Source organism: Falco punctatus (assembly GCF_963210335.1).
Source record: "Falco punctatus genome assembly, chromosome: 17".
NCBI classification, from domain to species: Eukaryota; Metazoa; Chordata; class Aves; order Falconiformes; family Falconidae; genus Falco; species Falco punctatus.
Genome location: NC_137597.1, coordinates 6461123 through 6474726, shown reverse-complemented (window position 1 = coordinate 6474726; position 13604 = coordinate 6461123). Strand labels below are relative to the sequence as shown.

At 51.8% G+C, this 13604-nt stretch overlaps 1 protein-coding gene across 2 annotated transcripts in view; it reads left to right on the top strand.

Moving 5' to 3' along the window:
• Positions 1 to 13604, top strand: part of PLXNA2 (plexin A2) — a 509765-nt gene that overhangs the window by 422673 nt on the left and 73488 nt on the right. For both annotated transcript variants that reach the window (XM_080367686.1, XM_080367687.1), the window contains one exon: positions 12438 to 12538. In XM_080367686.1, coding sequence (XP_080223812.1) covers positions 12438 to 12538 — 101 coding nt within the window. The remainder of the gene's footprint in view (positions 1 to 12437; positions 12539 to 13604) is intronic.

Below are 13604 nucleotides of genomic sequence, written 5' to 3'. Positions count from 1 at the left end.
CTTAATGAACTGATCTGCAAGTCAGTGCCGTCTACTTTCAGCCTCCTGGGGTAAGGCTTGCACTTTTCGATAGCTGGGAGGACCTTTCCCCCCCATTTCCAGCCTCACTAGAAAGTGAGGGCTACCAATTTTCATGCAGGCTGGCTTATTTTGTGGTTTCAGTCAAAGTCCTTTCAACCCCGTAGCTTTTCTGAGAGCCGGTCTCTGTAGGTGGACTTAGCAGCAATCTGCAGGATCCCCCTCGCAGTCTGTCAGGTCTATTGCTGTACTGACGCCAGTGATATTTATGGAAATATATGCAGAAGTTCCTCAGGCTCTGATGGAGCAGAAATAGTTTCATGGCATTATTTGCCCAAAATGCCACCGTTTTGAGTGTTGTATCCGGACAGTGAGAAGCTGATGTCAAAGTAACTGTTTACAGCGGGAGCTGATATGGCTTCTAGGGACAAGTGACTTAGCATTGCAGCACTGGGAGCATTAATGCAGCAATTCTGAAGTTTATGTATAAGCTCTGAGCTTATATCACCTCTGCCTTTCATCAAAGCAATACCATAGCCCCAGAGCTGCTCTTTGATTCTCTTTCTCCCATACAGCAAAACACCAGCCCAAGGAAAAAGCAGGTAAAGATGAAAGCTAAACTCTTTGCCCAACCTTCTCTGGCTACAAAAACCATTCCAGCTTTTATTGCAGATAATGGGAGGCCCTTGGTTAGTTTTCCCAGTTTCCCAGGGGCACTTCCAAGCCGCAGGCGGTGGTGTTTGCTCTGCGGTGTGCAAAGGGAGGGGAAGTGGGTGTCTAAAGTGCTGACTTGGGTGGTGGCACTGAAAATGAAGTCACGTCCCAAAGGATGGGAATGTTGTGGGGAAGGTTTGGTGGGTGAAACCCACAATGTTGTGACTTGTGACCCAGCGAAAGCCCTAATTGTGTGTTTAAAGTAAACCCCAGACTAGCGCTGTTCCTTTTGCCTCTGTCTTGGCAAGTTGCCTTTGGCTTTGAGGGCTCCTATCACTCATCTTGTGGTTAGCTGGTCAGGAGTCACCCTAGTAGTTAGGAAAGGAATGTTAAAGGCCTGTTGTGTAAACCAACCGCTGTCTGAACAGACTTTGTTTTCGATGTAAATCTGCTGCAGGGAATGATTTAACCTTCATTTATTCTTTTTTATTATTATTATTTCATTAAATAAGATTTATACAGGTGTAGTATTGGAAAGGTCATCCATCCCCCAAGCTGTGGGAAGAGCTCTGCGCATTCCTCCCTCTTCGCTTTCCTGCTTTACCCCTCATTTTGGGGTGGGAAAGCACAAAGACTGGGTTTCGTTGCCTTCCTGGAAAGTTAATTTATATCTGCATGGTACACACAACCCCCTCAGCCCTCCTGCCCCCCATTCCCACACTTAATGATCTTCCACGCTCAGCAGTATTTTAGCTGGAGTAGCCAGGAGCCCCATTCAACCGCTGTGTAGCCTTTCCCCAAGGGATTTTATCCCAGCTGAGGGGAAACTGGGGGGGTTATTCCACTCCTCTCCCCAGGGAAACATCAGATGATGTATCCGATGACTGCAGCAAGGACTGGGGTTTGGGCTGAGGTTCTCTGGCTTGCTATGCTGCTAGCAATTTGCTCTGCACTTTTTCTTCACGCTGTTCCTCTTGCACCTCTGAAATGAGTTACGTTTTTCTTGTTTACTGATATGTTATGTGGCTGAATGTGAGGTTTTTGCAAAGATATTTGAGATCCCGTAGCAGCAAGGCATCAGTGATTTGACACACTAACGTCGGTGGGCTTGCAGTCGTGCTCTGTTTAGCCTGTCAGCTGGGCTGGCCATCCAGCTCTGGGCGAAGCACCCCTAGTCACATAGTGAGGACCTCAGCCAGGCAGGAAGGTTTGCAAGGCAAGGCAGCAGAGCTGGAAAGGATGATTTGCAGCTTTCCTAGCACCAACCTGCTCTCTAGGGCTTTCCTGAACCCAGAGAACAGATGGTTAGGCTGGAGGCTGGGATGCAAGGACAAGGGACTCTTGTTGACATTACCTTTACCAGAGTGCCTTTCATCATTAGCATGTAAATGCCACCAAGCACCCAGGAATTATCCATCTATGATCTCTTCATTAGAAGAGGCCTCTGATCAGGTTAATCTCACTTTCCCCGTGTGGAAAGGAGGATGCAGAGCAGCTGTATCCACCAGCAAATGAAGGTAGAATGAATTTCTGAGATGGAAGGATGTTGCGAGCATCAGGTTTTGAGCGAGTCGGCAGTGATTGCTTTGGCTCTTGCACAGAAATGCAAGAGCTGTGACAGCGGTGTTGATGGTGGTAATTGAGACTAATGGGACTCGTCCTCTGCAGCAGGTGCCCTGGAATACGTGTGCGGTGGATGCTGGCTGGCCCAGGTCTCCTGCAGAGATGAGGGGAGCGGTGGAAGCTTCCAGCCTGGTGCATTTTTTCAGCCTCTCAATGGTCTGCTCTCACTCCTGGGAAGCAGAAGCCAAAGCAAGCATGGGGGAGGGTGGAGGAAATGTGTTTTAACAGTAAATATGGCCTTGTTATTTATCAATGCAGAGTAATTGAAGTGATTTCATGTCGTTTTTAAATGCAGTGCCTAGGGATCTAATCTATCTGTCTAATATTAATGGGTAATATTTGGTTGCCTCATTCATTCATTACTGTTTTCATTAAGACTCTAATCCCATTTAGGAGTCTGTTTGTCATTTTAAACTCCTCTGTTTTATCTTAGCCTGCCACAATCCTTTTTAACAACTTAACCGAATTCATGAGTTCTAGGCTAGCAGCTTGGGGGAAGGGGCCTCTGCTGTCTGGCATGTGGTTTTTGTGGGGAGAGAGGAAAAACAGACGGCTGAAGGCAATTGCAAGCAGCAGGCACTGAGCTTTCCTGCGATACACACCACTGAGATTTAAGTCTTTCATAACAGAGCTGGATGTCTGCGTTTCAGAGCATGGAGCTCCTTTCTCTGACACAGGCAGTGCATTGACACCTACTCTGAAGCCTCCATCATCTCCAAACCAGTATAAGAAGCCGCTTGGAGCGGGGCTGCTGTTTATAAATGCTCAGGGTGTTTCCAGATGGCCGCTAGCATTCCCTCCAAGGTGTCCCCACTTCCAGTCGTCATCACATCGTGGATGCTCCTTAACACCAAGGCCAGGGAGGTGCTGATGAGGGCTGTGGGAACGTACCTGGAAATGTTGACCCCCAAGAACATCTGTGCGGGGGCAAACTCTGAGCAGCACAGTCTTTGATTTTGAGGTGGAGCAAGCTGCATCGGCGCAGCTGGGAGCCACCAGCCAGGCGCTTGCACCAGCGCTCTGCCCTGGGAGCAAACATCCCGCAGGAGATGGGGCCGGAGGACGGCTGTTTGCTGCAGGCAGCAGGAGAGAAGGTTTGTCCTGCTGTAGCTTGTGTTGCAAATATTCCCAGCTGGGCATCTCCTGACTGCAGCCCTAAGGACAGCGTGGCTGTTTGCTGTCCAAGCATGCGCAGTGTAGGGACAGAGTTAACACAGACCTGTCTTTTTCCTGCCTAAAGCCCTGTGAAGCCATTGCACAGAAGAAATAAAGGGATTTCTATAAAGTGAACTGAGATCCTCTCTCCGAGCAGGAAACAGCAGAGCCTGAGATGCCCCCACCTGCACCGTCCAGTGTGATCGCTGCAGACCGAAGCACCGAGTCAGAGCCATGACCGGGGCATTCCATGTCACAGAGCAACCTCTTCCCACTGCCTGATGCTGAGAGCTCTGTCCCCTGTCCTAGCTCTCCTCCTGGCCGAGTCCCCATGCCCTGGGGCTGGGAAGTGCCCGGGAAGCCTTGGTGAGGTTCCCACAGCGCTGCCGGGCATCACCTGTAGTGCCGAGCGGGCAGTGGAGCTGGGCATCCCCTGCGCTGCAAGGCGTCCAAGTCTAATTAGAGTCCCAGGGAATCAAACCATTGTGCTGTTAATGACTCTCTGGCAACGTTCTGACTAAAACAGTAATTTTAAGAAGTGCAGCCCAATTGTAAGTGTGCGTTGAACACCTAATTACATTGGTTACAACTCCAAAATTATTCCGAATTCTATTTTTGCCGCTTCCTTGCAAAACAGAGAGGGAAAGAAGCACACACTTTATAATTATTCACCTTAATTAATTTTCTGAGCTTCTGCTAAAACTTATAAATGACTGCAGGGAGTGTGCTACGAGTTACATGGCAGCAAGGCAAAGCACCGAACGTGGAGGCCGTGAACTGATGCGAGATGAAAGTTTACTGTGTTGGATAGATCCCCACCTGAGCCCAGAAATTTTGGAAAGCTGCTCCCTTTTCATCCTTATTAATTAGTTCCCTTGAGGCCTGGACTAATCAGGGCACTGCTCATTGGCTGTGTGGCTGTGGCAGGGTGGTCTCGCCGAGCAGTGCGCTGCTCATCAGAAGACAGTGCCAGCGCTTCAAGAAGTCACTTCTGATGGCAGCAGTGATGTCCCTCAGCAGGGATGCTTGGATGTGCCATGCGGCCGCTCCAGGCACATCAGCCTCTCATCCTGATGTCCGGAGCAATTCCAGAGGGACTTCCCATGGGCAGCAGGGAGTTTGTGTCACCCCGGCCGATGCCAGCAGCACACAGAGCTGTTGCGGAGGATCTCCCACCCGGACGGAGCAGCAGCGCTGTGCAGCACGCCTGGAAAGAGCCTGATTTCCAGATACTCACTAACTTTTTTTGCAGTCAAGTGCAAAAATGCAGCTCCCCTGAGGCACGGTGGTTTTCCAGGGGAGGAAACACATGGATGTATTGTAACATAACCTCATTTTCCTGGTGGAGACCTTTAGCATCTCATTCCTCATTATTAGTGTGTGTACACACTTATCATGTTACCCCCTTTCCTTGTCAAGTAGAGTTTCTGTGGTCAGTTCTGTGGGAGAATAGAGCAGCTTAGTGTCCCAAATGAGCCAGATACTCTGCTGAGGATCCCGTATGCCCCAGCTGTGGTGCACGCCGCGTGCGTTAGGGTGCTGCACCGGGCTCCCCAGCCAGCACCGTGCGGCGCAGGAGCAGCGTGGGACACAACTGCTGCGGGAGAGCTGGGCAGGAGCGAGCATGTGGCTGCACCTCTGCGGTCCCGTGTGACCTGATTATTCAACCCATAAATTTTGCTGCGTTTGCTTATTCCAGAAGCCTGTGTAAATACTTCAGCCAGTGTTATTATTTTTATGCTGGAGATGGAGGAATTGCTTCCTGATCTTGTAGGTGCACAAGGTTTTTCTGCTGGCCTGCTCTCCCATAGCAGCGGACATGCATAGCTGACGTAGGGGGATGCTGGACGTGCATCCCCAGCCACGCGCTTCCCAGATGCAGATGGTCCATGCAAAGCAGGAGGGAGAACTGATGCTGCCAAGCCACTTTGGAGAGGTGGCTGTCACACGTATGCTGGCACTGGCATGCCAGGGGCTAACTCTGAGCATGGGGTGGGCATGCGAGTGACAGCATGGGATCCCAAACGCTGTGCACAGCCTGGAGGGCTGCGCTGCAATGGCACAGCTGGGATCCAAGGGAGGGCGAGGCGCTGGGACCCCCATTCCAAGAAGGGGCACAGTCAGTGCCCGTGCCAGACGGATGGTACCCTGCCCCTGTACCACCTCCTGCATGAGTCCGCTCTGCAGCAAGCGAGCAGCATCGTCGCCTGCCGAGCGCAGAGGAGGAGCTGCCAGATTGAACAGACCGAGCATTCGGTGAATGGTTGCAGGCAGCCCATGTTCGAGATGAAAATCCATTTCTCCTCCTCCAGGTTTACATGACACTGTGCTGCCCCTGGGAGTGCGGATGGGATCTCTGCCTGGCACTTTGTTGGTCCAACAAATCTCGCTCAGGTGTTTCATACTGATGCAATGATTAACTCAAGTTGTGGTAAACCACAGGAAAGCATTTGCCTGCAGGAGCCTGCGTGCCAGAACATGAGTCTGCTCCGCGCCCGCATCCTGCTGGCTGCTGCTTGCTTAGATGGAGGAAACTCTGGCTTGAGGAAGTTTTACAGGTTGATCAAGCCTTACTTTGGGGCACTTGCTGTTTTTTTCACTCTTTCTTGCTTCCAGGAGGAGGCTGCCCTAACTTTCATCACCTCTCTCAGGAGCCTAGTGCTGCACACGGAGAGCAGCTGGGTGCCAAGGAGACAGGTATGCTTGGGGAAGGTCTGATTACTCACTAAGAAAGCTATCTGGCCTCCTGTGCTCAAACAGAGCTTGTCCTCATAAGATGCTAATGAGGTTCTTATAGCAGTAAAGCCAAACGCATTGAAAAGGTTGCTTGGATCAGAGTTTAAGGGACTTTCTCCGCATGCATCTGCAGCACTGTAATTAAATAATCCCTTTGTAGTCATGGAAACATTGTCTCTGTGTCCTCTCCCACTCACTGCTTCTCTGCCAAAAGTTACAGGCGTTGATTTGGTTCTGACAGCCCTTTGGTAGCTCTGATAATCCTTTCTCTGCTGAGCGGCGTGGGAGCGGAAAGCTGGGTCCTCCAGTAGCTGCTGCACCTGTCAGGAGAACTCCCCCTCATCTGCTCCTCGCCTGGGTGCGTACCTTCATCTGTTACAGGGACTAAAGGCTGGAGCGGCCGTTCCTGCCTTCGGGGCTCGGCGGCACTCTGGGGACACTCCTCAGTGCTTTTCCGTTAAAACGCTCCCCCGCCACCGCCTTCCCCTGTGTCCTGGCTGCTGCCCCATGCGATGCACTGGCTGCATCCCGCTCGCTGTTGGGTCTCCTCTGCTCGCTGCTGGCATCAGTCTTAGCATGTCCGAGATCTCCCCTGGCTCTGCTCGAGGCAAGAATAAGGCGTTGCCAGATAGGACTTTTCATACAGCGTGGGGTGGATCTGACCCACGGGGCTGGCTCAGCAAAGCGACAAGTGCTGCGCAGCCCTGCACACTGGTTTGCTCCTTGGCAGAAACGGTATCACAGGAGGACTCTAGATTTGAACGGTTCTGCGTGAAGACACAGGGTGGAGAAACAGCAGGAAGAAGAGGCTGTCGAACTTCTTACAAGCTTCTGGGAAAGTTTGACTTTGTTTCCCCCAGCTCTGCCACCCTAACACGTTAATGGCTGGAACTGATGAGTCCTCCTTGCTCCTTCCCACACTTTTTCACGTCTCCTGCAGAAGCACAAGGTGGTGTTTTTTCATGAATGAAGGGAAGAATAAAATCTCATTGGAAAGTTCATCAACTTTGGGCTCCTGCTCACTGAGTGATAGATAGCTTTAATTACATTGAACTAGTTGGCATCTCTACTACACTCCCCAAAGTCATTAAAAATAGATTTTCTGTTTGAACTCCAGCACCCCGAGGGGTCTGCAGGCAGTGTGCCGTGGCAGTGGGATGCCCAGGGGCTGTCTCCAGCCAGGGAGGTCAGAGGCCTGTGCTGGTAGCAGGCATAAGCTATAGAAACTTTGCCTTGTTTATTTATTTTATGTATATATTTATTTGGAACTGGATCTTGCACTTATTTTCTCTGGAGGCTGGCAGAGTTTGAATTCATGTGTTTTGGAGAGCCTGTATTGGGTTTTTTGGTTGTTCTTTTTTCTTTTTGTTTTTTTTGTTTTTTTTTTTGTTTGTTTGTTTTTTTCTGATGTTTTGGGTCAGGCAGTCAAGGAAAGCAGTAATGAGACTTTGTCATTTAATTAGTGAGAAGCAGGTTTGTTTCTGCATGGATAGAAGAAAGAGAGGTAGCACTTGGGCTGAGAGGAGGAGTAGTGAGGAAATTCCCAGGAGTGCTGGTTTCTTGGCTGTTGTCCTTCATGCAGATGCTCCTCAGCTCTGCTGAACTGCTTTATCGCTTTGCATTTGCTGTGACCACGCTGATGTGGAGCACTTGTCACCCTGTCTTATCCCCCAGATGACCTGCTGCCTGCTCCAGCAGAGTTATGGTGGTCTCTGGGCTCTGCTGGGGGGCAGCGGTCCATCCCGCCGGGAAGGAGGTGCAGGATTTGAGGCTGCATTTGGAAAATTCCTGCACGCCTCTGCATGGCTTTGGGACCACCTCATGTTTCTGGTAGCTGAAGTAGAAATCTCAAGGCATCCAAAACTGGCACCCACTTTTGAAAGCTCAAGCTTTGCCGTGAGGTCTGCTGGTGCTCCAGGATGGGGCTGGAGTCGAGAGCTCTGCTCTCTGGGGACCGCAGGAGATCGTGCTCCTGCTCTGTGGATAAGTTCATCAGTTCAGGCAACAGCTTTCTTGGAGCTTATGCTGGGGTGGGAAATACACTCCTGAAGTGGTGATAGACCTTCTCAGATGTTTGCTCTGAGTGCCAGGAGCCTTCCTTTGACCTATCTCCTCTAATGTAAACAAAAAGAAGTATTTGCATTTAAAAACTAAATACTGAAAACCAAAGTCTTTTCCAAATAAACCATTCTGCTGCACACAGAGCTGCCCCAGGGGCTGGCAAGGATGAGAGAGCAAATAGACCAGGCTGTGACAGATGGGAGTCACATTGGTTATGCATAGCTGCGAGGTGCTGGTGCCCACTGGGACCGGGATGCCGGGATGGGGATGCCGCAAGTGCCTGTGGCCATCGGAGTGAGGCTGGCAGGCTGGACGCAGCCGTGGCATGGTTTGGGGTTACTGAGCGGGTACCTGATGACTGCACCCGCTCCTCTCCTTGCTGCCTTTGGAAAGCTGTAGGCACGGGGCGCCGGCCCCGCACAGCTCATGGGCAGGCCCTCTCCTTCCTCCCTCGCTGCCTTCTCCGCTGCCTTCCATGGCCAGCTGCCAGCAGTCAGCCACCTCCCAGCGGCGGGCAGCAAACCGCTCCGGACTGGGTTGGTTCTGCTGTATCTGGTTACCGATAAAAACATTTCATTCCTGGCTTGAACCACCTGTGACCGTGAAGTCTGCCAGGGCTGATCCTCCGGAGCCTCGCTCCCCCTTGGCTGCAGAGCCGACTGCGGCACAGGCAGCAGCAGGGTGTGCGGGCAGGGACGGGTGAGGAGGGCTCACCAACGCCGCCTCCCCGGCCGAGCGGGATCCGCTCCCATCACCAGGGCACTGCCGTGATGCCCAGCCACCAGGGATGCGGGTGATGCTGGTGACAGCGGCAGCCTCTGCTGCTGCCGTACCAGAGACCATCAGCAATCCCTCTGCTGTCTTTATCTTTTCTTCTGGTTTTCCCTTCAGAGCTTTTCTGTCTCATTTTCTTAGTTTCCTTCCTGTTCAGCTGCTTCTTTGCCTGCACCCCCTCTTTCTTCTCTTCCTTGACAGCAGTCCATGGCTGAAGGGCATATGGCGAGAAGTTCTTGGACTTGGGAATCCACTGTTCCCAGCCCTGATCCATGTTATTTTTCCTTCCACCTGCAGGCATTGGTGTTCCTTGCCTTCTTTCCCCAGCGCAGCGGTTCACATGCACAAATCCTTTGGTCTCGTAACGATAATTAGACTGGCAGAAAACAGTTTAAAAATACGTAAAGCCGAGAGAGTGTTTCCAGACTGCTGTCAGGAAGAATAAGGGCATCTGAGCTTTACTTCTGTCTCTGAAGGAAATATAGCTTTCAGTCTTCTGTGTTCATGATAGGTATGGGATAACATATGGATATATCCTACTCTTAATGGGATTTCTCTTGTTTTTCCATTAAGATGAAACATATTCTTTAGAGGGTTGGAATATTCCTGATATTTGGATTGTGGATGGTGAGGGCGGTCATTTATGTGTTATTACTGTGAGAGCTCGGCAAATACTGCAAAAACTCCAACCTTTTTCATGCATGCAAATATTCAAATGCCTTCTGTTCCTTTTTTTGAACTTCTTCATTTAAACATTTACTTGGGTATTGGAGCAATGTGGGTTTTCTGGCATTAATTTTTATGAAGGGTGAATTTCAAGGTCATGGGCACAGCACTGGAGAAAAGCAGATGGTTTATTCTCCTCCAAAGTCTTAGACCTTCCTCCAGCCAGGGACCACGGGGCGTATCTGAGCAGTTGGGGCTACAGAACTGCTGACCCAGAGGGACCTTCGGGGCTCTGCTGCCCTGTGACCGTCCTTGGTCGGAGCAGGTAGCCCAGCTCTGCCAGTGCCAACCCACCCACCCGCCTCTGCCAGGTCTGCTTCGGGCACCGGGTGCTGCAAAGAGGTGAACGGGTGAAGTTCCCTGCCCTGCATTTTGCAGGCATTGCCAAGAAAGGATCAAATGGTCCCGTTTGGGCTAGAAACCTGTGACTCTAGGCATTGTTAAAAATTTCTGTGTGAATTTTAAAGAATTATCATGTGCAGAAGCCACAGCTTCTGAGCAGAGAAAGAACCCAAATGCCTAACATAAAATCATCTGTAATGAACTGTTATTCATATAATTCAAATCCTCTGTTATTTATAGAGTGCTGTGAGAGCATCCAGCTCCTCACAAACATGAAACAAGCCCTGAGCTGCATATAAATCACAGGGACAGATCCTGTCAAGCCTGACATTGTGGGTAAGAGGTGGGGAATTGGCAATGGTCGATGCTTTTGGGGCTGTCCTGACCCCTGGTTTGGGTGAGAGCCATCCCACCAACACGGCTCAATGTGCTGGGCAGGTTTAGGGGAAAGTCAGTGGCCTCCTTCGATGCAATCTGCAGTGGCTGGTGTCTCTGGGGGCTGCCGAGAGCCACCGCAGCTCCCGTGGGATGCTCATTTGGTTTGAAAAACATGTTTGCTCCTAGGAAAAAAATCCAGGAGCAGTGCAATGTCTGCATCTCTGGTCTGCGCTGGGAAATTTTGCGTCGTTGCTGCTGATGGCAATGATGTGCCTGCTGCCAGGCTGGTGGGCTTGCTCTCATGCCACCGTGATGTCTGTAAAGTGCTTTGAGGACCTTAGAGGGAAGAAGCAAGACGGGGGAAAGCGTGCCATGTGCCGCCATCCGACACACAGATGAGACCCTGCGAAGGCACCCCAGACACCTTTTGCAGCCAGGAGTCAAACCCAAGCCCTTTCTTTACGCCTCTGTGCTATTCCATCACCCTGCATTTCTCTTCCCCGTTTCTGAAGTTCCTTACAGCCATCACTGGCTAAATGCACGCCCAGCACACCTGCCTCTGCCTCTCGCACCCCTCAGTTCCAGCCAGGGCTGCTTTGCTCCGAGCATACCCCAGGCTGAGCCCTGCGCCTGTCCCCCAGACTTCATCTCCGCAAAAAAACCTACCCAGCCCCGCACATCCACTCGCGATTTTTGTTTTAGGAAAAGCTGTTAAGTAGGGCTGAGGAAACAAGAAGAATAGCAGCCCTATTGGTGTCGTCTTTAGAGAGGAACTGGGTTCTCACTGTGTCAACAGCACTTGGCGTGAAAGTGGCCGTTGTTTGGTGAGACACTGCTCCTTTCACCCCGCGCGCCCCAGCTGCTGGGAGCCGGGTGCTGTTTTGACGGACAGAGCGAGTGCAATGCCGACAGTTGTTTTAATTTTCAGCCAGTTGCAGGCATCGCTCCTGGGGCCCGAGGGGAGCGGCCGGTGCTGCAGGGCAGCTGTGCCAGGGACGGCAGTAATTATTTACAGTATTTGATAATAGAAATGTAAATATATTGAAGAGGCACCAGCAGGGCCAGTGCAGGGGCACCGCGCTGCGGCGTCGGGACAGCAGATGCAAACGTGCCGTGCCCGCTGGAGGTGGAAGGGGATGGGTTGGAAAGATTAAAGTGGAATTTCTTCATTGGAGTCAAGCAATGACCCATGGTTAAAGCTGGGTGTCATTTTGGAGCCTTTGGGGTTTTCACTGCTGATAAAAAGGTCGGGACTGTGCTACACCTCAGCATCGCGGCGCGGACCTTTCGCGTGTGTGATAAGTGCAAGAGGGTGCTTGCAGCAGCGATCCGGGTTGTGCTCCTTCGTGCGCTTCCCTCTCTCTTTTGCTCTGGTATCTCTTGCCTGGGAGAGATGGGCAGCTGGGGGCGGGGGGGGGGGGTCACCCCTGGGGCAGCCAAGTCCACGCTGGCACTGGAAGGGCTCAGGGTGGCTGAAGAGGAGCAAGTGAAATACCCGCGTAGGTTAAATAAGCTGCCAATCTGCAAAATCCCAAGGAATTTTATTCCCTGCCAGCTTTCCTCCCTGAAGCAGCTTCCCCTGCGGCAAATGTAAGATAGCAGACTGTAAATCAGGGAGGAGAGGATGCTGCTTTTGCCGCGGGAGCATCTCCGGGCAGGCAGGTCAGGAGGGTTCCTGGAGAGCTGGCGCCGGCGGTGGGAGACTGGCCAAGCTCTGGGCTGGAGCTTGGCTGCGCCCGTGATTCATGGCATGGCTGTACCAAAGGACTGAGTGACTTCATGACTCGGTCCCCAATATTTCCTATTTTTGGTTGACTTCTGCAGGGCTGTTGGAACAAGTGATTTAAGTTTGTGAACGGCTGTTGTGTTACTTGACTCAAAGCGGTGAAGCAGGACCTGGAGCTGCTCTCATTTTGCTTGCCCACCGTGCAGAGAGGAGCCCTGAGCCCATGTGTTTGCTTCCTTTGCAGGTGTCCCGGGTGCCCGTGGAGTCCTGCGAGCAGTACACGACCTGCGGGGAGTGCCTGAGCTCGGGAGACCCACACTGCGGCTGGTGCACGCTCCACCACGTGTAAGTCCAGCCTTGACCATTTGGTTTGAGCTGCTGGTAGTGAAGATAAAAGCAGCTTTCAAAGCCACCGAGCGCCTCCCACGCAATCTTTGCAAATGCGAATTAGGTTGAAGTTCCTCAAATCCATTCTTCCCTTCCATGGACATTGCCTGCATTGCAGTGTGAATGCCAGTGAAAATCCCTGAGCTCCTGTGAAGAGGTAAAGGAAACCAGATTCCTGCTTGAGGAGTGGTGGGTTGCACACCGCACGGAGGGGTGCCATGGACACGATGGGAAAGCAGAATTGAAAACACTGGGGATTAAGGCCTTGCATTTTGCACACTCTTGCTTGCCCAAGCCGCAAGTCCCTCCCAGTTAACAGGGAATTTTTAAAGGCAATAGCAGACTTGATCATATGAATGCGACTTTGCTTTCAGAGAGGTTACAGCAGTGGAACGGAGCAGAGCACCAAGCCCTATTAAATGTATCAGGAAGAGATATTTAAATTCTGCCAGGAGAGGTCAGAGGGTCTGTGCTTCAGCCATCCCCGATGGGGCAGAGCCAGCAGCGTGGGGCTCGGAGCTGGCAGCCCCGCACGCACATCAACAGGCACAAAGGGCTGAGGGTTTGGTGGATTTTTTTTTCAGGGGAGCTCCAGGAAACGCTCTCTGCATTCAGGAGGTGTCCGTGTCCTTCCTTTCTCTCCCCTGCCATAATAAGGATCACTTCCTAAGGCGGAAGGGGGACCACCAGGCAGAGGCAGATCGGGGGAGGAGGGGAAAGCCTCGAGGAGGCTGGAAGAGAGGAATAGCAATCCCTCCGGCCGCGTGCCAGCTTGCAGAGCAGCCCTGTTAAATGCATGGAAATCGGGGCGGAGGCAGAGTTCAGGGACCCGCACAGCAGCACTTGGCCACTTGCCTGAGGAGCAGGTGCTGGAGGGGGAACGGGGAATGGCAGGCTCCTCCGCAAATCCGGCCTGGATTTGGGACATGTGGGCTTTGGGGTGCAAACGGGCTCCCTGCAGCTTGCTTGCTTTGCAAAAAGTTATTGCCACGCTTGGGAAGATGCAGAAGAACCATTGCAGCCA